This window comes from Lynx rufus, unplaced genomic scaffold (genome assembly GCF_022079265.1).
Source record: "Lynx rufus isolate CCGP_SWC_20201006 ecotype Redwood Valley unplaced genomic scaffold, mLynRuf1.p SCAF_18, whole genome shotgun sequence".
NCBI lineage: Eukaryota > Metazoa > Chordata > Mammalia > Carnivora > Felidae > Lynx > Lynx rufus.
The window spans coordinates 30,409,598-30,433,113 of NW_025814832.1; the positions used below are offsets into that span (position 1 = coordinate 30,409,598).

The 23,516-nt window shown below is 47.9% G+C and overlaps 1 protein-coding gene across 6 annotated transcripts; it reads left to right on the forward strand.

Moving 5' to 3' along the window:
- Positions 1-3,374: 3,374 nt before the first annotated feature.
- CD300LB (CD300 molecule like family member b) lies at positions 3,375-17,666 on the forward strand. 6 transcript variants are annotated; one of them, XR_006962394.1, is made up of 5 exons: positions 3,380-3,519; positions 10,649-10,978; positions 12,174-12,261; positions 13,075-13,337; positions 16,573-17,666. XR_006962394.1 is itself a non-coding variant. In XM_047081480.1 (4 exons), the coding sequence occupies exons 1-4, from the start codon at positions 3,480-3,482 to the stop codon at positions 16,730-16,732; spliced, it is 618 nt and encodes a 205-aa protein (XP_046937436.1). In that variant the 5' UTR covers positions 3,375-3,479; the 3' UTR covers positions 16,733-17,666. The 6 variants fall into 6 exon arrangements, 4 of the variants coding, with proteins under 4 accessions (XP_046937436.1, XP_046937439.1, XP_046937438.1 ...); XR_006962395.1 differs by having other exon boundaries at positions 16,884-17,666; XM_047081480.1 differs by lacking the exon at positions 13,075-13,337 and having other exon boundaries at positions 3,375-3,519.
- The last annotated feature ends 5,850 nt before the right edge of the window (positions 17,667-23,516 follow it).

A 23,516-nucleotide genomic window follows, 5' to 3' on the forward strand; every position in this document is an offset into this window, starting at 1 on the left:
GAAAATAGAACTACCCTACGACCCAGCAATTGCACTATTAGGCATTTATCCACGGGATACAGGTGTGCTGTTTCGAAGGGCACATGCACCCCCATGTTTATAGCAGCACTATCAACAATAGCCAAAGTATGGAAAGAGCCCAAATGTCCATCAATGGATGAATGGATAAAGATGTGGTATATATATGCAATGGAGTATTACTCGGCAATCAGAAAAAATGAAATCTTGCCTTTGCAACTATGTGGATGGGACTAGAGGGTATTATGCTAAGCAAAATAAGTCAGAGAAAGACAAAAATCATATGACTTCACTCCTATGAGGACTTTAAGAAACAAAACAGATGGATATAAGGGAAGGGAAACAAAAATAATATAAAAACAGGGAGGGGGACAAAACAAGAGACTCATAAATATGGAGAACAAACTGAATGTTGTGGATTGGGGGGGGGCGCTAAATGGGTAAAGGGCACTAAGGAATCTACTCCTGAAATCATTGTTGCACTATATGCCAACTAATTTGGATGTAAATTTAAAAAATTAAATTAAATTAAACTAAAAAAAAAGAATACTCTGTAAACCTTTTTTCTTGCAATGTATCATAGACACAAAAGAATGTATCCAATAAGTGCATACTCTTTTTAAAATATTTTTTAATGTTTATTTATTTTTTAGAGAGACAGAATGTGAGGGAGGGAGGGAGGGTCAGAGAGAGAGGGAGACACAGAATCTGAAGCAGGCTCCAGACTTTGAGCTATGAGTACAGAGCCTGATGCAGGCCTTGGACCCACAAACCGTGAGATCATGACATGTGTCAAAACCAGGAGTCAGGCGCTTAACCAACTGAACCACCCAGGTGCCTCTCCAACATATTAACAAAAAAAAAAAACAAGCCAAATCACATTATAGAAGTTGTTATTTTTATTGTTGTTATTGAGTTGCATGAACTCTTTATATATTTGGTATATTAACCCCTTATCTGATATATGACTTGCAAATATTTTCTCCCATTCTTTTGGCTATCTTTTCATTTTATTGATTGTTTCTTTTGCTGTGCACAAGACTCTAATATGAGGGGCGCCTGGGTGGCTCAGTTGGTTAAGCATCCAACTCATCACGAACATGCACACTTATCTTGATGAGTGTGTTGACCTAGTCCTTATGTGAATCCCCCCACTTTTGTCAGAGCAGGATTGTGTTTCAGTGGCTCAGGGCTGTATCCACAGAAGAGTGCCTGGCACTTGGTGAGACCTTCACAGTTAGGTGTGGACTTGGTAAATAACGAGGGCGCTGGACCGAGAGAGACACACCCCCATTCCTTAGCGCCACCACCCCCCACCCCCGCCCTTGTGGTCTAGAAATCAGCCAGGTGTCATAGTCTCTTGGTTTCAGCTCAGGTCCTGATCTCACAGTTGATGAGTTCAAACCCCGAGTCAGGCTCTGTGCTAACAGTGTGGATCTTGCTTGGGATTCTGTTTCTCTCTCTCTCTCTGCTCCTCCCCCACTCACACGTGCTCTCTCTCAAAATAAATAAACAAACATTTAAAAAACAAGCAAGTTTTTAATATGCAGCCCAGTCCTACTTAGTATTAGTTTTTGCTTTTGTTGCTTGTGTTTTTGATGTCATTTTGATGTCATTTCCAAAACTCTGTGCCAAGACCAACGTCAAGATGCTTTTTTCCCTGTTTCTGCCTAAGAGTTTTACAGTTTCAGGTGTTACATTTAAGTCTGAATCCATTTGGAGTCAACATTTGTGAGGGGTCCAAGTCCGTTGTTCTGCATGTGGTTCTCCAGTTTTTCCATCACCATTTCTTGAGCAGACTCTTCTTCCCCCCTTGGCCACTCTTGGCTCCCTTGTCAAAGGTTAGTTGACTTTACATGTGGGGAGTTTTGTGGGCTTTCAATTCCGATCTAGAGGTTTTTATGCTGGTACCATACTGTTTTGATTACTGTAGATTGGTAATATGCTGTGTGTCACTACAGCACTGAGCCTTCTTCTTCTCTCAGCCCTTCCGAATGTGCCCCAGACCCCAGGACTTCCAGGAAGACCTCCTCTCTCCACAGCTGGCTCTGGACACCTGGGAAGAAATACCTTCATCTGTTCCCCAAAGTTGTTCTTCAAGGGGCACCTGGGTGGCTCAGTCAGTAAGCATCCAACCTTGGCTCAGGTCATGATCTCACGGTCTGTGAGTTCAAGCCCCATGTTGGGCTCTGGGCCAACAGCTCAGAGTCTGGAGCCTGCTTCAGATTCTGTGTCCCCCTCTCCTGCTCACGCTGTGTCTCTGTCTCAGAAATAAAATAAACATAAAAAAATTTTTTTTTAAGTTTAAAAATTTAAAAAAAGGGAGGGGGTGTCTCAGTGGCTCAGTTTGTTGAGTGTCTGACTTCAGCTCAGATGACGATCTCGCATTTGTGGGTTCAAGCCCCATGTCGGGCTCTGTGCTGACAGCTCAGAACCTGGAGCCTGCTTTGGATTCTGCGTCTTCCTCTCTCTCTGTCCCTCCTTTTCTTGTGCTCTGTCTTGCAAAAAATACAACAAACGTTTAAAAAAATCTAAAAAAAAAAAAAACAAAGCTGTTCTTTAAGAGTTTTAGCTACTGGGTTATAAATCAGGATTCCAATTAAATTAGGTCAGCTTAAGGCTAGAATTTGCTTTATTACTAATTAGAGAACCCAGTTCACCAGCCTTCTCTCAGCCTCCTGCCCTAGGCTTATTATGTCTGACTGCCTATCTAGCATCTAAAGCTTCACCCGGGGCACTAATAATAATGTAGAGTGCTAGCCCCATCCCAGGATTGTGTCCTCAAAACTCTGCATGCCTTTTCTCACTTAATTCCTATAACAACTCTTACGAGCCCAGTTTACAGATACAAAAACTGAGGCTCAGAAAGGTTCAATAGGTTGCCCGTGGCCACACAGCTTGTAAGCAGTGCTTGGGGTTAAAGCCCAGGTCTGTCTGACCCTACAGCCTGCACTTTTATGCCCTTGGTTGTAACGCCTGAGCAAATGCATCTCTAAGTGCACCAAGGTTGCTCACCTGACACCTGAGTGGGAAGGAGGCTCTGCTCCCCGCTGCTGGGACCCACTGCTGTGGTAGAGAAATGTTTCTGGAGCTGACATGCAGGCTATTGTACCCCTTGGGCCCTAAGCCCAATAGGTCCGATGCATCCCGCTGAGACCCTTCTGCAGAAACACACCATCCTGCCCCTCCTCACTCTGCACGGCCCTGTCTCCTCTTTCCTACGTAGTGGGGACTTCCGTGCCCTGTGATCTGGCCCTTCTAAGAAATTGCACCCAGTTTGCTGAATAATTAAAAGCAGGAAATACTCTATAAAAGGAAGTGAATAGGTAAGAAACTCAAAGGCGGTCCAGTCAAACAAAGTGCAAGCTGGGGCTCCGGCAGAGCTCTGGGAGTCCAGCTGGGATCCGAGTGCGAGCTCCGGTTGTGGGTCCAGAGGGACAGGGAGCCCGAGAGGCAGGACCATGCAGCTGCCGCTAGTTCTTCTCCTTCTCAGCCTCCCAGGTGAGTGCGGCTGGGACCCTGGGGACTTCGTACTATTAGGGCAGGGCAGGGGATGGATAGCGACCCCAGGCTGAAGGGGAAGTGTCGTATCTGGAGAAATGAGAAGTGGCTCTTTTTCATTTATTCAGCAAAAGCATACTGGGGTCTTACTCTGTGCCAGGCATACACCAGGCCATGAGGAAGTGAAGGGAAAAGGGAAACAGGGCTGGCCATTAAAAAGAGGAACCCAGGGGCGCCTGGGTGGCTCGGTCGGTTAAGCGTCCGACTTCGGCTCAGGTCATGATCTCACGGTCTGTGAGTTTGAGCCCCGTGTCGGGCTCTGTGCTGACCGCTCAGAGCCTGGAGCCTGTTTCAGATTCTGTTTCTCCCTCTCTCTCTCTGCCCCTCCCCTGTTCATGCTCTGTCTCTCTCTGTCTCAAAAATAAATAAACGTTAAAAAAAAAAAAAAGAGGACCCCATGGGAAGGCTGGGTGGCTCAGTTGGTTAAGCGTCCGACTTCGGCTCAGGTTATGATCTCATGGTTCATGAGTTCGAGCCCCGTGTTGGGCTCTGTGCTGACAGCTCAGAGCCTGGAGCTGCTTCTGATTCTGTGTCTCCCTCTCTTTCTGCCCCTCCCCTGCTCATGCTCTGTCTCTCTCCCTCTCAAAAATAAATAAACATTAATAAAAATTAAAAAGAGGACCCCAGATAGCTCAGTGGGTAAGACATGCAGATAAGCAGCAACAAATGGCAAGACATTGAAGCATTGATGGTGTGTGCTCAGAGGTCCTAGCGAGTCTGGCTGAAGGAGATACAGAAAGCCATACAGACAGCATCCGTTTGATGAACCTTGAAGAAAGGGATCAGCCCTTCAAGCAGAGAAGGGAGAAGAGCATTCCAGGGAGAGGGGAGTGCTTGGCCAAGACATGGAGGCTTGAGAAAGGATGGGGCATTCGTGGGCTGAGGGCCCACAGTGGGCAGGGGGCCCATAGCGGGCAGGGGGCCATGGGGTGACTGGTTGGTCATGAGGTTGGAAACACACAAGACAAGATTACGAAAGCCCTTGGAGGCCAGGCCTAGGAATCAAGCCTTTCAAAGAGAAAATTGCTCAGGAACCCAGGTGGGAGATGGGAGATGGGTTGTGTATCTTTTCCTCCTTGGAAAGCCACTGCACACCAAAAAGACATTAGGGACAGTTCAGAGGTTTGCAGAACAGATGCTGCGTGTGTGGGTCACACAGTCTTCTCTCTGGGCCAGGAGACTGACCATCTGGCAAAACAGACTGGTCCACAGGGATCCCCCAAAAAGGGCATAGCTAGGGAGTGGGGAGACTGGAGTTCCAGTCCTGACAGGAGCATGTGACACGAGCAAGTCCCTCGTTGCTCTAAGACCTGGATTTCTGGTGTGAATGAAAGTCCCTGAAGCCCTTCCTAGCTGTAACGTTGTGGGACCCTGTTATTCGGATCAGATATAAATAGATGAGGACTGTGGTCATTCTCGAATTATTGCCACCATTGTTGATTTTATCAGTGATGAGGAAGCCCATGATAATGCCTGCAGATGGGTGGGGAGGGCAGCAGCTTCTCTGTGACTTTTACGCTCCTTAGGTGGTACTCCAAATGTCCCAGAATTCCCAAAGAACAGCAATTCAGAATGCCCTCATCTCCCCCAGGACTCTACCTGTGCATTTGAGTTCAGAGACCCCCATCTGCTCCTCTCTTAATCCCAACATCCAGCTCAGCAGGAGGCCAAGGGTAAGGGTGAGCTGCCTGGGCTCCCACACACAACACACACACACAGTAGAGTCAGATGCACACACCCCCATTCACATCTGTGCTCTCACACACTCATACAGAGTTAGACACACACTCACATGCACACAGGCTCACATACAATAAGCCACACACACTGTCTTCTCCCCCAGACGAAGGCTGAGAGGCACAGTGGCTGCTCTGACTTGGGCAGGGTGGGTGCCGCAGAGACAAGACAGGGTGTCCCTCATCCTCCTCCAACTCTGCGAGTTAATGAGGGAAGGGGGTGAAGTAGTCAATGATGCAAGAAAAGCCACCCCACTAGCAAATGGCCATTAGACACTCTGGGGTTACTTCTGTGAAACAAAGAATGAATGTGGATGGGCTGAGGTCAGAATGACCCAACTTCTGGTAGGACATTCTTGTCTGCTCAGTTTTGTGGTCCTGCAGCAACCTAGAGGAGAAGGCAGGGTGCTGGCACAGACGGGTGCTCAGTAAGCATCTGCACGTAGAAGCAGAGAACCACAGACCTGTAGCCCAGAAATTACTCTTTGGAGCCCGAGCTGGTGCAGTTGCAAGGGGACCCCAGCAGGGACACCTGCCCCATCATTGCAAGGCAAGGTGGGCTCAACCCCCTCTGCACATCCCACACCCACGTGAGCCCCTCTGCTCTGAGCCCTGACCTTGGCTGCCTTTGGCCCATTTTGTGTCATTTGTCACTTGCTATCAACTCAGATAGCAACTGTTTTCTCAATTTTGACACAAGACTATTCACCAAGGATTGTGCATATGGGGCAAACTTCCCTGAGGGATTGACATGAAGGGAGAGAATTTCCATCTCAGAGTCAGGGATAGGAAAAATGGAGACTCAAACAGCTTAGGGTTTGAAAACCCATCGGTCCCACTCCCGAGTCCTCCTCTGAGCTGACTGCTGTCCTTCCTTCACACCAACTCTCGACAAAACACAAAGACTTGATGAGTGGTTCTGCCCATTGCGGGCTGTGCTTATAAAAGCCTCCCACATATTTCTTTTTATTTTATTTTGTTTTAAAAAATTTTTTAATGTTTATTTACTTTTGAGAGACAGAGACAGAGCACAAGCAGGGGAGGGGCAGAGAGAGGGAGACACAGAATCCAAAGCAGACTCCAGGCTCTGAGTCATCAGCACAGAGCCCGACGCAGGGCTTGAACCCACAAATGGTGAGATCATGACCTGAGCGCAAGTCAGATGCTTAACCGACTGAGCCACCCAGGCATGCTGCACATATTTCTTTTTAAAACAAGCCCAATCACGTTATGAATGCCTTACTGCCAGATTAAATTAACAAAGCTATGGTCAATGACACTTCGGTTTTGAAGGAGTGGCATCTCTCTTCCACTCTTCCATCTCTCTTCTTTGATTGTTGGCAAATACCATCTACACTGAGTCTTGGCTTTGGATTGTAGCTATATTGTCGATGTCTGACCGCTTCTGCTGACTCTTTTTTTTTTTTAATATGTATTTATTTTTGAGAGAGAGAGAGAGAGAGGGCATGAGCAAGGGAGGAGCAGAGAGAGAGGGAGACACAGAATCTGAAGCAGGCTCCAGGCTCTGAGCTGTCAGCACAGAGCCCGACGCAGGGCTCAAACCCACTAACCATGAGATCATGACCAGACACTTAACCAACTGAGCCACCCAGGTCCCCTTTCTGCTGACTCTTGCATTTGATTTTAATTTACATCATTGGTGTCCCTTAGCAACCTTTTTCCTAATTGAGTTCTTCTGCTTATTACCATTTTTTCTTAGTTGTTTTGTTTAGTGATGTTGTAAACATTTTCACGTAATAGAAATGTATGATTTAGAAAGTGACATTCTGGGGGCGCCTGGGTGGCTCAGTTGGTTAAGCGTCCGACTTCAGCTCAGGTCATGATCTCATGGTTCGTGGGTTCGAGCCCCGCATCAGGCTCTGTGCTGACAGAACCCAGAGCCTAGAGCCTGCTTCGGGTTCTGTGTCTCCCTCTCTCTGTGTCCCTCCCCTGCTCATATTCTGTCTCTCTCTCTCTCTCTCTCTCTCTCTCTCAAAAATAAATAAACTTAAAAAAAAGGGAAGTGAAATTCTGCCCTCCACTCCAATTTCAGCACTGACCACTGATAAAAGTTTACAACTACTGTCCTGTTTTTTTTTTCCTACGCATGCCAGAATCGAATGATTCTGTCCAAAGATCTTGATGTCCAGGTTCTTTGTAAAAACAATCATAAACTTGGGACACTTGGGTGGCTCAGTCAGTTGAGCATCCAACTTCAGCTCAGGTCATGATCTCACCATTCGTGGGTTCGAGCCCCACATTACACTCTGTACTGACAGCTCAGAGTCTGGAGCCTGCTTCGGATTCTGTGTCTTCCCCTCTCTCTCTGCCCCTCCCCTGCTCACACTCTGTCTCTGTCTCTGTCTCTCCCATCTACATATAGATGTAGATGTACACTGAGTCTGTCTGTGTCCCTCTCTCTCAAAATCTCTGCTCCTCAGTGTCCTAGTGAGGGAGACAGTGAGAGAGGCTGGTAATGGTAACAAAATACCAGTGCAGCACCCAGGTTCCTATAAAGGCATGGGAGCCACGGGACGAAGCAGTTCTGGTTGGGAAAGGGAACAAGGTGACCAGTAGGCAGGCTGGGCTTGGAGAAGGGTTTCCAGATGGAAGGAAGGATGTGAGCAGTGACATGGCCCCTGAGAGGGGTCAGAGAAGAGAAAATTGGGGGCATCAGGCTATAAGGTCCAGTGGAGGCAGGGAGGGGTAGGAAACAGTGGTGGACAGAGAACTTGGATCTAAATGGAAGAAAGAAAAAAATTGAATGCCCAACTAAAGAGTTTTAAATCATCCTGAGACAGTGGCAAGTGGTTGCAGAAGAGATCATGAGATCTGCTCATGACAAGTGCTGCTGAGGACGGGATGGGGACAGTTTTAGCACATGACTCCAGCAGTGATATGCAGAAGGCACCGGAGAAGGGGGTGCAGTGGAGAAATCTTGCCAGATGCCACAGCCATGATCTAGGCACCAGATGAGCTCCTGACCTAGTGACAGTCTCTCACTGGTGAGGCAACCTCTGAAAGATGGTCTGCGGTTTGACATGTACCCGAGTGTTACAACAACCTGCAGAGTGGAAAGTAGCACAGCCATTTTGCAAACCAAGAAGCAATACCCAGGGAAGTTAAGTAGCTTGCCCAAGATTTCCCAAGTAGCGTGCGGTAGACGTGTCTTTCTGTGTCCACATTCACTCTCTTTCTGCTGTGTCATGCTGTCATCACGAATGGAGGGGAGGAAAGAAGAGAATCATTTTGAGAAACATTTTTGAGGCAGAGTTGACTAACTTGTTTACCAACCAGTTGTAGAGGGAAAAGGGAAGGACAGGACTAATGAAGATGCCAAGATCTCCTTCAAGTGCGTTAGTGGCGCAATTAGGTTTTTTTAAAATTTTTTAAGTTTATTTTTGAAAGAGAGAGAGAAGCAGAGTATGGGTGGGGTGCGGGGGCAGAGAGAGAGGGAGACACAGAATGTGAAGCAGGTTTCTGGCTCTGAGCTGTCAGCACAGAACCCAGTGTGGGGCTGGAACTCACGAACCATGAGATCATGACCCAAACCAAAGTCGGACACTTAACCAACTGAGCCACCAAGGCTCCCTGAAACACAGTTGGTTGGAAAAGCATAGATAGAGCTCATTCTACTGATGGAATACTACTTTTATTTCCAAAGGCTGCTGTAACAAATTACCACAAACTTAGTGGCTTGAAATGACAACATTTACTATCTTGCAGTTCTGAAAGTCAGAAGTCCAAAATAGTCTGACTGGCTGAAATCAAGTTGTAGGCAAAGCTGGATTCCCTCCAGAGGTCCTGGAGAAGAATCCTCTTTCTCACCTTGTTCAGCTTTGAGAGGCTGCCTACATTCTTTGGCTTATGATCCTTTTGTCTTCCCTCAAAGCCGGCAATGTAGCATCTTCCAATCTCCCCCTTACTCTGACACCCTCGTTTTCATCTTATAAGGACCTTGGTGACGACCTCAGACCCAACTGAATAATGCAGGATAATCACCCTACCTCAAGGCTGATAACTTAATCACATCTGCAAATTCCCTTTGGCCCTGTAAGGTGACATATTCACACATTCTTAGGATTAGGACATCAATGTCTTTGGTGGGGCATAATTCTGCCAACCACAAATGCAAACCTCAAGTGACCTAAAATAGCATCAGGGAGAAGGTTTGAGGTGTGAAGAGGTTCACCTTCCTGGTACCACAGACCTGACTCCCTCTGCCCCATGCAGACGCCCCCACCTCCCTGGCCTGGCCCTGAGGCTCTCCATCTAAGACAGTCAGGAGAGGCTTCCATTGTGTTCCTCTGCTTCTCTGTGATTGTTCACGTCCATGTGACCAAGGCACAAGTGATCATTGCCAAGGACAAAGAGTGTCTGTCCAGCCACATATGGTCAGCTTAGCTGGCTCAGTCCCCAGAGCAGAATACCCTTTGCACTTGTGCTTGTCCTTAACCCGTCCCACTCCCAGTTGACCTTTGCTAGCATGCTATGTGAGCCCTCCACTAGAAAAAAGAAATACTGAAGAAGACCAAGTTCCAGGTGGATTTAGTTCTGTAACTATTGATTTTGGGGTAGAGATGTATAGTGTGTGTCTGGAAATGGTAGACTGGAGCTAAGGGGAGAATTTGGGCCACAAACATGGGATTTGGGGGACCATCAGCATATTGACAGTAACTGAAATCATAGAAATGGAGAATCCCTCCATGGGGGTGTAATAAAGTGGGACAACATGAGACCTGGAGAGGGGACCCTGGGCTACTGCCGAGGTGTTCTCAGACTGGATCACACTGACTCACAACAACTGACTTGGGGCCTCTCTTTCGAGCTGTGTGGCCAGTGACATTGCCTCGATTGTCTGAAACCAGCCAGGGTGGGAATAGTTACACTACAGAAATTGGAAAAATGCTACAGACAGAGATTTTCTCCCCCAGAGGCCTAGTTGTTAAGTATTTATTTACCAACACACCACTGTCTGCACCAAGATTTAAAGAGGGAAGAAGAGAAATCAGCAGAGGCCTCTGAGATGAGCAGTCAGAGAAGGAAGAGGTTAAATGAGGGCTGAGCTGAGAAGACCAGGAAAGATAGTGTCAGAGGTTCGGGAGTTTTGTTGCTGTGAACAGGGCTCATGAGATGAGGGACCCAAGAGGCCGGGACATTGTCACCAAGAGAGCTGACAGGGAAGCTGGATGGAGGAGGTGGATGTTCAGGGTGAGCCAGGGCGTGGCCCAGAAGGCGAGGACCCTGGATCAGTCCTTGGACACCAGCCTGGGGCCACTTGAGCCCATGGGGCTCAGGTAGCAGAAGATGTATCTTGGGATTCTGTCTTCTAGGTTGCCTCTCCATCCAAGGCCCAGAGTCCGTGAGGGGCTTAGAGGGCGGATCTGTGACTGTGCGGTGTGACTATAAACCAAGATGGGAGACCTATGGGAAGTGGTGGTGTCGTGGAGCATACTGGGAGTTGTGCAGGACCCTCGTTCGAACCACAGGATCACAGCTAGAAGTGAAGGGAGACCGTGTGTCCATTGGGGACAACCAGAGTCACCACTTCCTCACAGTGACCATGGAGAAAGTCAGGCAAGATGACACAGACACTTACTGGTGCGGTATCAGCAAGAGTGGACCTGACCTCGGGGCACCTATCAGAGTGACCATTGAGCCAGGTGAGAACTTTCTCATGTACACAGTGAGGCCCTCGTGCTCAGGACAGAAAGATTGAGGTTCCTCCTGCCCGAGGGCAGAAGGAAAATAGTTGAGTGCCTGAGAACAGCGTCTTCATCACCATCTGAGGTTCCCTGAGGCATCCAGCTGATGCAGGGCAGGGCTGGCCAGCATCGGGGTGGGGGTGGGGACGTGGACCCTGCCTTCGATGCCCACAGCCCAGGCCTGCTTTCCTGTGGACCAGAAAGCCCTGGCAGCCCCACATTCTCCCATCAGAGTTCTGGCTTGACCTTGGACGCCCGCAGACATTACTCTAGGAAGTGGTCACTCTCTGACAGTCACACTCCAGACCCGCCATTACACAGAGAGGAGAAGGGGAGACACCTGGGGAAACCCAGAGGGCCCCAGCACTGAACCCCAGGAGCTTGGCCAATCCATAGTGGCTGTGGGACCCCAGTCACTCTCTTCTCTATTTTTTCCTGGCTGCATAAGAGGGAGCAGGGAGTTAGAGGGACCCAGAAAGGGGCTGGTGTAACAGTGGATGCTTTAAGGCAAAAGGAAGGCTTTGACCATTAAGCTAATGTCACGGGGCCCCTCTGGCAGTCCTGGGGTCTCCTCAGGCCTGGGACTCAACTAAAAAAACAGGTCATGGTGACTCAGGAATCCATGACCAGTAGGCCACCATAAATCGTCTTCATAGTGCCTCATGAAGATGTTTAACTTATCACAACCATTGCTCACGATTGAACCAGAATGTGGTTCACCAGTCCTCCAAAGTCCTCCTCCTCCTCACCATCCAAATAACTGGGTCACCTCACTTCCGGAACCACCTGTCCTCGAGCCCAGCTCAGGCACCACTTGAGAGAAAAGACCAGGGACTTGCCCCCAGCCAAGAGTCCCACCTAAGAGGGATAAGCAGAGAGAAGGTGGAAAGATTTATCTCTCTCCCCCCAAGCAAGTACAGTGCTTCTTCTTATTTCATTTTTATTTCTTCTTGTCACACTTTAAAGTGATGGAAAGCAACTATGCTGCAATTCTGAAGACTCAGCAGCAAGGGAGAAGCATGGGGACTGTATCCAGAGACGCAATGCCCAGTGCAGGGGCAGGGCAGCTCCCGGGGAGGGCTAGCAGGGCACTAGCCGCGCACGAGTGCCCTGTCTGTGCCCATAACTTGTGACTGACTCTGCCCGTGTCTAGAGGGAACACTTCTGACCACCTTGGCGAGCATGCTATCCAGGAGAACCACCAATGGCCGTGCAGGGGTATCGTCTGTCTCCTACAGCAGGTGAGTGGCTGCCGTCCTTACCCACCCCTACTTGGGGCCTCTCCTACTCTGCTTCTGTGCCCTCACATGATGCCAGAGCCGCCACAGCCAAGGTCAAGGCCCAAAGTGCCCCCCTCCATTGCTCCTGCCCATCTCACTCCTCACCCCTGTCTCCCCATGCCAGCCCTCCCCGGGAAGCCACTCTGTAGAATCTTTTTCTCTATAAACATCATCTGCCCATTTAGTTGTCAACAAAAAAAAACCTGATGACCTAGTGCGTGCCACTACATAGCAAAGTCACAGAAGCAGGCACACAGCCTGTTGTGAGGGACCCTACTGTGCCAAGAGGCACTCTGGGAAAGGGGAGCCACAGAAGGGGGGATTAGAAAGGAACACGAGCCCCTGGGGCACCTGGGTGGCTCAGTCAGTTAAGCATCGGACTTTGGCTCAGATCATGATCTCGCGGTTTGCGTGCTGACAGCTCAGAGCTTGGAGCCTGCTTCACATTCTGTTTCCCTCTTCTCTCTGCCCTTCCCTGCTCTAGCTCTGTGTGTCTCTCTCTCAAAAAATAAATGTTAAAACAATTTTTTAATAAAGAAAAAAGAAAAGAAGGTGGACCCAGGACAAAGAAAAACCAAAAAGTTGAAGTTACTTCTGAGATGCCCTTGTGGTTGGGCCATTAAGGTTCATGGCAGCCTTCAGAGTAGGGCTGCGGGGCTTGGCCAGAGTAGGGTCACAGGCTTGGCCAGGCTGGCTAGTGCCCACTGTGTCAGGGAAGCAAGCGTGACAGCGCCTGGGGTGCCTGGGGCCTGACGGCTCTGTCCCCTCTTGCAGGAACCGCTACATCCTTCTGGTGTTCGTGAAGGTGCCCATCTTGCTCATATTGGTTGGTGTTGTCCTTTGGTTGAAGGGCCTCAGTAACGACAGTCTGTCTACATGAACTTGTCCTTGATCTTCTCACCAAAGACACAGCCGCTCAGAAAGACAGATGAACAGAACCTTCTGACCCCTGGACCCCATTTCCAGAGGAGACGTGGGCTGTGGAAGAAATGCCTCTGAGTCCTTAGGACGCAGTGACTGAGGCTGGGAGTGCTAAGGTGAAGCCCGGACACCCTCCTTGCTCGGCACAGCTCAGGGACAGAGCTCAGGGCCCTCCTGGGGAGTCAGGGGGTGCCAGAGAGCCAGCACCTGTTCCATTCCTGCAGGCAGCAAATGCCCCTGCCCCACGGGGCTCATGGTCAGAGCTGCTGGCCTGGAGCCCAAGCCCTGTCCTCCCTGACACCAGCTCAGCACACTTTATGTCCAGACTTCTGGTTTATAGGGTTGTTTCTTAAGTCAGGTTGGGTTCGGATGACTTGTGCCCATGAGAACCTGACAGATGCCCGTGTGTGTGCCCGCACACACACACACACACACAGATGGTGGGCTCCTGGTTCTGGGGCATCGCCCCTCTGCCCTGGGAGGACACCGCTCTGACAGCCAAGCAGAAGAGGGACCAGGAGTCTCTCTGGGCCTAGCTCCAGTGCCGGCCTTCCTCCACCTCCACCCCCCATCTTCCTCCTCTGTCCTGGCTCCCCAGGGCTCCCTGCCCCTCACCCCTCCAGGCCTGGGGCTTCCTGGGTGCTGCCTCTGTTCCTCAGGGCTGCTGGGCCTCAGAAACTACCTCAAGGTTGGGGAGGGCATTCAGGAAAACTGTCTGAGGGAAGTGATGTTACCTTTCCTAAATGATGATGTGTAAATAATCTTAATAATTAATTTGTTTAAATAATCTTAATGATTAAAAATGTCTAAGATAGGGTGCCTGGGTGGCTCAGTCAGTGGAGTGTGCAACTCTTGATCTCAGGGTTGTGAGTTCAAGCCCCATGCTGGTTGTAGAGATTACTTAAAAATAAAATGGTAAAGGGGCATGTGGGTAGCTCAGTTGGTTAAGCATCTGACTCTTGGTTTCAGTTCAGATCATGATCTCACAGTTTGTGAGTCTGAGCCTCACGTCAGGCTCTGTGCTAACAGTGCGGAGCCTGGTTGGGATTCTCTCTCTCTCTCTCTCTCTCTCTCTCTGCTTTACCCATGCACTCTCTCTCTCAAAATAAATAAATAAACAAAAAAATATATCCACCATCAGCAAATTTCAAATATACAGCACAGTATTATTAACTATAGTCTTCATACTATACATTAGAGCCCAGAATTTATCTTAAAACTGAAAGTTTGTGCCCTCTGAGCAACATCTCACCATTTTCCCCATGCCCCAGTTCTTGGTTCTATGAGGAATATTTCCCTCTGAACACCTAGGGGACTTGTCCACCCTGCCCTTTGTGCTAATAAGTAGGCCCTGGTTCTCAGCCTCAGGAGGCCACGGGAAGATGCCTCACCAGTGGGTAAAGGAGAAGCGAATTCCTGTGCCCAGCCTGGAAGCTGGGAAAAACCCCCACCCACTGGGAAGCTATAGCGCCTTCCCTTTGCCCTTCAGCCAATGAAAAACCTTCTCCCACTTGATGCTTGGTTTGGAGCTCTGGTCAGTGGCGGGCCTGAAATTCCACTGTGCCCAGAGAAGACAGACTTTGAGTCAGACTAAGACCCAGTGAGTCACTGTTTTGGGGACCAAGGTCCACAGCCCACCAGCTCCAAAGGTCCACCTTTGTGAAAACTTCCCTGGATCCAGCCTCCTCAAGGTGCAACCAGATTCAGGTGACAACCAGCTCTTGGGGGGCAAGGCCAGCTGGCCCAAAAGGGTACAAGGCTACTGACAGTTGCTGCCCTGATGCCAGCTTTTCCCATAGTGCCTTACTGTTGATATTCAACAACCTCTATGTCTTTGTGAAGTTTCTGTGGTTGGATTGCTACTCTCAGGACTTCATCCAAGAGAATGCATTGGAGTAGGCATCTGTCGTCTGTCCTGAACACCTCCCCCCCACCACACACACACACACACACACACACACACACACATTTCTGGGAACCCCTTTGGTTCCCATGAAAACTGTCAAGCAAAACTTGTCTCTTACACCCACTGTCCAGGGTACAGAGAAAGACAGAAATTATAAATTAGGTACTGGGGCCGGGGAGCATTTTCCAGCAAACGTGTTTCCACTAGGAGCCGGGTGCCAAAGCCCCCATGCCCTTAAACAGCTCTAGACTGGCACAGTTCCTCATGTGTTCACTTTAGCACATGTTGTAACCCAGAATTAGCGGAGACAGAGAAGTGGAGAGCACAGGGACACATTGCTCTTCTAAGAAGGAAACACGGCTGGGGCACCTGGGGGGCTCAGACAGTTCAGAGCCTGACTCTTGATTTTGGCTCAGGTCATGATCTCATGGTTTGTGGGTTTGAGCCCTGCATCAGTCTCTGCTGGCATTGTGGAGCTCCTTGGGATTCTCTCTCTCTCTCTCTCTCTCTCTCTCTTCTCTCTATCTCTCTGCCTCTCCCTCTCCCTCTCTCGCTCTCAGAATAAAAAATAAACTTAACAATGTATATATTTTGAGGCACCTGAGTGGCTCAGTCTGGCTAGGCATCTGACTTTGGCTCGGGTCATGATCTTGGGAATCGTGAGTTCGAACCCCGTGTGAGGCTCTGTGCTAACAGCTCAGCGCCTGGAGGCTGCTTCGGATTCTGTGTCTCATTCTCTCTCTGCCTCTCAAAAATAAATAAACTTTAACAAAATTAAAAAAAAACAATATATGTATCTATATTTTAAAAGTATGTTAGAAAAAAAAGAAAGAAACACAACTTCTCCTTCCCCATGAGTCTCCTTCTCGTGGATCCTTACTTCTTTTTTTTTTTTTTTTCTCTCTCTCTCTCTCTGGAGGGTCTGTACTTCTGAGAAGCTTTGCAACCACAGAGGAAGTTCACCAAGAGCAGGGTGAAGCTGGTCAGAGCAGGAGAAGCTGTGGCAGCCCCACCCAGAAAGGATACCACAGTGGGAAGGGCCCTGCCAGCACCTGGGGCATTGGGTTTGTTCTGTTTGATGCCAGATATGTCCTGAATGGAGTTTTCTTTTCTTCCTTTTTTTCCCAGTATTTTTCAATGTTTATTTATTTTTGAGAGAGAGAGAGAGAGAGAGAGAGAGAGAGAGATTGCACAAGCAGGGGAGGGACAGAGAGAGAGGGAGACAGAGAATCCAAAACAGGCTCCAAGCTCTGAGCTGTCAGCACAGAGCCTGACGTGGAGCTTGAACTCACGAACCATGAGATCATGACCTGAGTCAAAGTCAGATGCTTAACTGACCGAGCCACCCAGGTGTCCCCTGAATGATATTTTCTTAACCAATGAGGCTAAAGGATGAAGTTTCTAGCACTTTCCCTGCCTGGTCTCTGAAGCATCTCTCCCTACAGCTTACCGGTCTGGCTTGTTCCACCTGCCTTGGGCTTCCAGATCCTCATGGCTGGTCTCCTTATGTGCCCCCTGCACCCCAGCCCGGCTGTCTGGAAGTCAAGTCTCCACCGAGAATGGGGTCCAGATTCAGCCCCAACAGCTCTCCTGGGCTCCTCCTAAACCCATGCTGTGGAGGCTAACAGCGAAGAGGCCTGGGGGCTGGGCTTCCTCTGGGCACCACTGTCTCATCTCATCTTGCTGGAAGGGGACCCTGAATTCCTCCACCCCAGGTCCTAATTTGCTGGTCATCTTTCTTCAAATCTTTTCTTAGCTTAGGAACATCAGACCTACAGCTCCCTGCCCACGTCCTGCTCTGCCAGCTCCAACAGAGGTCATGAATCACCCTTGAATCTGTGCAGCCCCAAGACTGGGGCCAACTCATCATGGCCAGGACAGAAGGTGTCCTGAGGGTAGAGGTCAGCCTCAGTCCCCGAGAGATGGGACCACCGTGCAGTGGGGAGCTGCAGAGATGACTTTGGGGGAATGAGGGCCAAGGCTACTGTTCCCGCTGAAAACATGGGTCTGGGGCCAGGTCTGATCCTCACGCCCTCATTTATTCATCCACTCATTCACTCATTCATTCATTCATTCATACATTCAACAAATGCAACTAAATTACCTCCTGACTCCAGGCACCGTTTTCAGGGCACATTGACTATTGTATGAATGAGGGGAGCCCCCCGGATGTCTCCTCCTGTACATTTGGCTTGAAATGCAAGAACCTGACCTCATATCAATTGCCCCCCTTTTATCACTGAATAGAAAGGTTTCAGGTGACAAGGTAAATCATGGGTTCTCCTCTGGCAGCCACCATTGGAGATGATTTAGAAAGCACAGCTTGGGATTCAAACAGTAATGAGATACTACTACCCACCTACTAGAATAGCCAAAATCCAAAACATCCACAACACTAAATGCTGGTGATGGTGTGGAGCTATAGGAACGCTCGTTCATTGCTGGCGGGAATGCACATGGATTTTTATAGCAGTTTTATTCTCTTTTGTTTTCAATATTTATTTATTTACTTATTTTGAGAGAGACAGAGACAGCATGAGTGGGGGAGGGGCAGAGAGAGGGAGAAAGAGAGGGTCCCAAGCAGGCTCTGTGCTCCCCTCCCTCCTCTGGCTGACCCTGACCCTCCTCTGGGGTGGGACCTAGCCTCACTTGCCCCCAGGCTCCTGGGTCTCCCTCTACCTTTGTGAGGAGCTCTGAGGGGTGATACAGACCGCATCTGATTCCCAAAGCTTCTGCCACTGGAACCCTCAGCACATCATCTAGAATACCAGAAACACTATCCGCGTCATCAGCCAGTCATCTGGTATACCCACTCACGGTGTCTGCCACTTGCAACAAGAAAATAAGAAGCTAGAGGAGGCTGCATTTAGAATGAACAGAAGCTTACCAACAGGTTTTAACAAGTTACCAAGAAATGTCGACCATGATAAGAGGGAAGGAAGACAACTCTAGTTCAGGCACAATGAATAACAGATACCTGAAGACAGGAAGTTGGGAGGGAGACACCATAGGGTGATGGTTAACATGATGGCATCTGAAACTGGACAGACCTGAGTTCACGCCCCAGCTCTGTTGTTTCCTTGCCTGCCATCTCGGACCTTTTGCTCTCACTAACCATCAATTTCCTCACCTAGAAAATGGGGATGAGCACAGATCCTGTCTCACAAAGCAATCATAACCACGGGGATTAAAGAACACCCTGCAGGCCAAGCGTTAGCTCAGAGCTCTCAGTCCACTCTTGGAAGTGCTTGGGGAAGTCAGTGAGAAACCAGGACCACTCAGGCTCTTTGAGACATCTTTCCAGGCAGATGAGAGAGGAGACCCAGAAGTTCTGGGTGATGGGACAGCTCCCTCAGGACACTAGCTCCTCACAGAGGACACAAAGTAACACTAAATTACCTGAAAGCGGACCAGAAAGGACCTGGAAAGGGTCTCAGAAAAGAGTTTATCTGGTTTGACAGGTAAAACAAAATACATTAAAAAAAAAATTCTTCTTGGGAATGCAAGCTGGTGCAGCCACTCTGGAAAACAGTATGGATGTTCTTCAAAAAACTAAAAATAGAACTACCCTATGACCCAGCAATTGCACTACTAGGCCTTTATCCATGGGATACAGTGTGCTATTTCAGAGGGACACATGCACCCCCATGTTTATGGCAGCACTATCAATAACGAAAGTATGGAAAGGGCCCAAATGTCCATCAAGGGATGAATAGATAAAGAAGATGTGGTATACACACACACACACACACACACACACACACACACAATGGAGTATTACTCGGCAATCAAAAAGAATGAAATCTTTCCATTTGCAACTACATGGATGGAACTGAAGGGTATTATGCTAAGTGAAATTAGTCAGAGAAAGACAAAAATCATATGACTTCACTCCTATGAGGACTTTAAGAGACAGAACAGATGAACATAAGGGAAGGGAAACAAAAATAATATAAGAACAGGGAGGGGGACAAAACAGAAGAGACTCATAAATATGGAGAACAAACTGAAGGTTGTTGGGGGGGTTGTGGGAGGGGGAGGGGCTAAATGGGTAAGGGCGTTAAGGAATCTACTCCTGAAATCATTGTTGCACCATATGCTAACTAACTTGGATGTAAATTTTAAAAAATAAAAAATAAAACTTGGGGCGCCTGGGTGGCTCAGTCGGTTGGGTGACCGACTTCGGCTCAGGTCATGATCTCACAGTCCGTGAGTTCGAGCCCCGCATCGGGCTCTGTGCTGACAGCTTGGAGCCTGTTTCAGATTCTGTGTCTCCCTCTCTCTCTGACCCTCCCCCGTTCATGCTCTGTCTCTCTATGTCTCAAAAATAAATAAACGTCAAATAAAAAAAAATTAAAAAAAAATAAAACTAAAAAAATTCTTCTGAAAAACATAAAATTAAATAAATTCTTCTGTGCTAAGTTGGTCCCCAAGATAAAGCTGAACTCCTGGGAATTCACTATGTGGTTTAAACCTGGGTTTTACTGAAAGAGCCACTTCCTTCTTAAGAAGGAATTAACGGTTTGGATGACTCACTAGACACAGCTGGGTGGCAACAGAGCCGAAGTGAAAGACAAGCTCCTAGATCCCTCAGGTGGAAGTGCACAGTGGTGCCAGCCCAGAGTGAGCCACCTGAGTTCATTCACACCCAGAACTGGGAATTTGAATTTTATGTAATCCGCCTCTGCAGGTAGCAACAAGAAGGGGACAAGAGGGGCGCCTGGGTGGCTCAGTCGGTTCAGCGTCCGACTTTAGCTCAGGTCATGATCTTACAGTTCATGGGTTCGAGCCCCGCATCAGGCTCCGTGCTCACAGCTCGGAGCCTGGAGCCTGCTTTGGATTCTGTGTCTCCCTCTCTCTCTGCCCCTCCCCTGCTCACAGTCTGTCTGTCTGTCTGTCTCTCTCTCTCTCAAAAATAAATAAACATTTAAAAATAATTAAAAATGAAATGAAATAAAATAAAAAATAAATTAAAAAGAACAGAACAAGAAACCTAGCCCCTGGGGCAAATCCAGACTTGCCCCACCATCAACCCAGAGTGATGTGATAGATGCTGCAGATAAGGGAAGCTCCCTGAGCCACTGCTGGCACCCCTCCTGGGAAGCTGGGCCTGGGCCCCTCAGCCAATCTCTGGTCCATCCCTTGGTCCTGGCCCCGACGTCGTCCCAGTCAGAGCCTGGTGGAGGGTGACCTGGAAGCCACACGCAGTCACCAGTCCTCTTGTGTACCATCTCCCTTCTGGCACATTCGGACTCTCTCCATCTCATTCAGACACTCTGCACACCGGTATTGTGCACTAAGCAGGCAAGAAACACTGCAGGGGACACCGTGGGGGACTCCAGAGGAAACAGATCCCAAAGAAACCTGGCCACACACCTCTCACCTGGCGAGAGGATAAACAAGTCTTGCTCAGCAATGAAAAAAAACCACAACTGGGGCACCAGGGTGGCTCAGTTGGTTAAGCAACTCTTGATTTCGGCTCAGGTCATGATCTCACGGTTCCTGAGTTCAAGCCCTGCATCAGGCTCTGCACTCACATCCCACAGCCTGCTTGGGATCCTCTCTCCCCTCTCTCTCTGCCCCTCCCCTGCTCTTTCTCTCTCTGTTTCTCAAAAATAAATAAATGTTAAAAAAATGTGTTTAAAGAAACAACCTACCAGATGCTCTAGAGCAGGGATGGGTCATGCTAAGTGAGAGAAGCCAGGTGCAAAAGACAAAGTCTACATGATTCCCTTCAGATACAATTCTGGGAGGGGCAAAAAAGAAGCAATAATAGAGACAGAAAGCAGACTGGTGGTTCTCCAGGGCTGGGGTACAGGGGGATGGGGAGTGACCATTGTATGGGCTTTCTTTTGCCGTGATGAAAGTATTTTGGAACAAAATCAATGTGGTGATTGCATGACATTGTGAATGTACTAAATGCCACATGAAAATGGTTCAATTTATTTTGTGTGAGTTTCATCTAAAATTCACATTTTAGGGCACCTGGGTGGCTCAGTCAGTTAGGCATCTGACTCTTGATTTCGGCTCAAATTATGATCTCAATGTTTGTGGGATTGAGCCCCATATTGGGCTCTGTGCTGACAGCATGGAGCCTGCTTGGGATTCTCTCTCTCCCTCTCTCTCTGCCCCTCCCCTGCTTGTGCTCTCTATCTCTCAAAATGAATAAATAAACATTAAAAAAAATAAAATAAAATTCAGAACCAGAAAAGACACCGCATAGCCAAAGCCATCTTGAAAAAGAAAACCAAAGCAGGAGGCATCACAATCCCGGACTTCAAGCTGTATTACAAAGCTGTAATCATCAAGACAGTATGGTACTGGCACAAAAACAGACACTCAGATCAATGGAACAGATTACAGAACCCAGAAATTGACCCACAAATGTATGGCCAACTGATCTTTGACAAAACAGGAAAGAATATCCAATGGAATGAAGACAGTCTCTTCAGCAAATGGTGCTGGGAAAACTGGACAGCGACATGCAGAAAAATGAACCTGGGCCACTTTCTTACACCGTCCACAAAATTAACTCAAAATGGATGAAAGACCTAATGTAAGACAGGAAGCCATCAAAATCCTAGAGGAGAAAGCAGGCAAAAACCTCTTTGACCTCAGCCACAGCAACTTCTTATTCAACACGTCTCCAGAGTCAAGGGAAACAAAAGCAAAACTGAACTATTGGAACCTCATCAAAATAAAACTCTTCTGCACAGCGAAGGAAACAATCAGCAAAACTAAAAGGCAACCAACAGAATGTGAGACGATATTTGCAGATGACATATCAGATAAAAGGTTAGTCTCCAAAGTCTATAAAGAACTTATCAAACTCAACACCCAAAAACCAAATAATCCAGTGAAGAAAGGGGCAAAAGACATGAATAGACACTTCTCCAAAGAAGACATCCAGATGGCCAACCGACACATGAAACAATGCTCAACATCACTCATCATCAGGGAAATACAAATCAAAACCACAATGAGATACCACCTCACACCTGTCAGAATGGCTAACATTAACAACTCAGGCAACAACGGACGTTGGCGAGGATGTGGAGAAAGAGGATCTCTTTTGCCCTGCTGGTGGGAATGCAAACTGGTATAGCCACTCTGGAAAGCAGTATGGAGGTTCCTCAAAAAACTAAAAATAGAACTATCCTATGACCCAGCAATTGCACTATTAGGCATTTATCCACGGGATACAGATGTGCTGTTTCAAAGGGACACATGCACCCCCATGTTTATAGCAGCACTATCAACAATAGCCAAAGAACAGAAAGAGCCCAAATTTCCATCGATGGATGAATGAATAAAGAAGATGTGGTATATATATATACAATGGAGTATTACTCAGCAATCAAAATGAAATCTTGCCATTTACAACTATGTGGATGGAACTGGAGGGTATTATGCTAAGTGAAATTAGTCAGTGAAAGACAAATATATGACTTCACTCATATGAAGACTTTAAGATACAAGACAGGGGGCACCTGGGTGGCTCAGTTGGTTGAGCGTCCAACTTTGGCTCAGGTCATGATCTCGCGGTCCGTGAGTTTGAGCCCCGCGTCGGGCTCTGTGCTGACAGCTCAGAGCCTGGAGCCCATTTCAGATTCTGTGTCTCCCTCTCTCTCTGCCCCTCCCCTGTTCATACTCTGTCTCTCTCTGTCTCAAAAATAAATAAACGTTAAAAAAAAATTAAAAAAAAAGATACAAGACAGATGAACATAAAGGAAGGGAAGCAAAAATAATATAAAAACAGGGAGGGGAACAAAACAGAAGAGACTCTTAAATATAGAGACCAAACAGAGGGTTGCTGGAGGAGTTTTGGGAGGGGGGATGGGCTAAATGCGTAAGGGACATTAAGGAATCTACTCCTGAAATCATTGATGCACTATATGCTAACTAACTTGGGTGTAAATTAAATAATTAACTAATTAAAAAATAAAGAAATAAAATAAAATTCACATTTTAGGTGAATCCCACATAAAAAAAGACAAAAAAATCTATAATTTTTTAGAGCAGCTCAGTGGTTGCCAGAGACTGAAGGTGGGGTGTGGACTGACTGCAAAAGGGCACGAGGGAACTTTCCAGAGTGATGGAAGATTTCCACCTTATGAGTGTGGTAGTAGTTTCACAGTTATAGCCATTTACTAAAACTTGTCCAACTGTGTACTTACAGTTAGGGATTTTCATTTTACTATAAATTACACGTCAATGAAGCTTTTTAAAAAAAGTTCTCAAATGGAAGCACCTGGGTGGCTCAGTTGGTTAAGTGTCCAACCCTTGATCTCAGCTCAGGTCATGATCTCGAAGTCCGTGAGTTTGAGCCCTCCATCAGGATCTGCGCTGCCATGAGGAGCCTGCTTGGGGTTCTCTGTCTTCTTCTCTC

Coding starts and splice junctions, on each gene's coding strand:
- CD300LB (XM_047081480.1), top strand. CDS start 3,480: ATGCAGCTGCCGCTAGTTCTTCTCCTTCTCAGCCTCCCAG. Junction 3,520..10,648: donor TCTCCTTCTCAGCCTCCCAG/GTGAGTGCGGCT, acceptor TCTGTCTTCTAG/GTTGCCTCTCCATCCAAGGC. Junction 10,979..12,173: donor CAGAGTGACCATTGAGCCAG/GTGAGAACTTTC, acceptor GCCCGTGTCTAG/AGGGAACACTTCTGACCACC.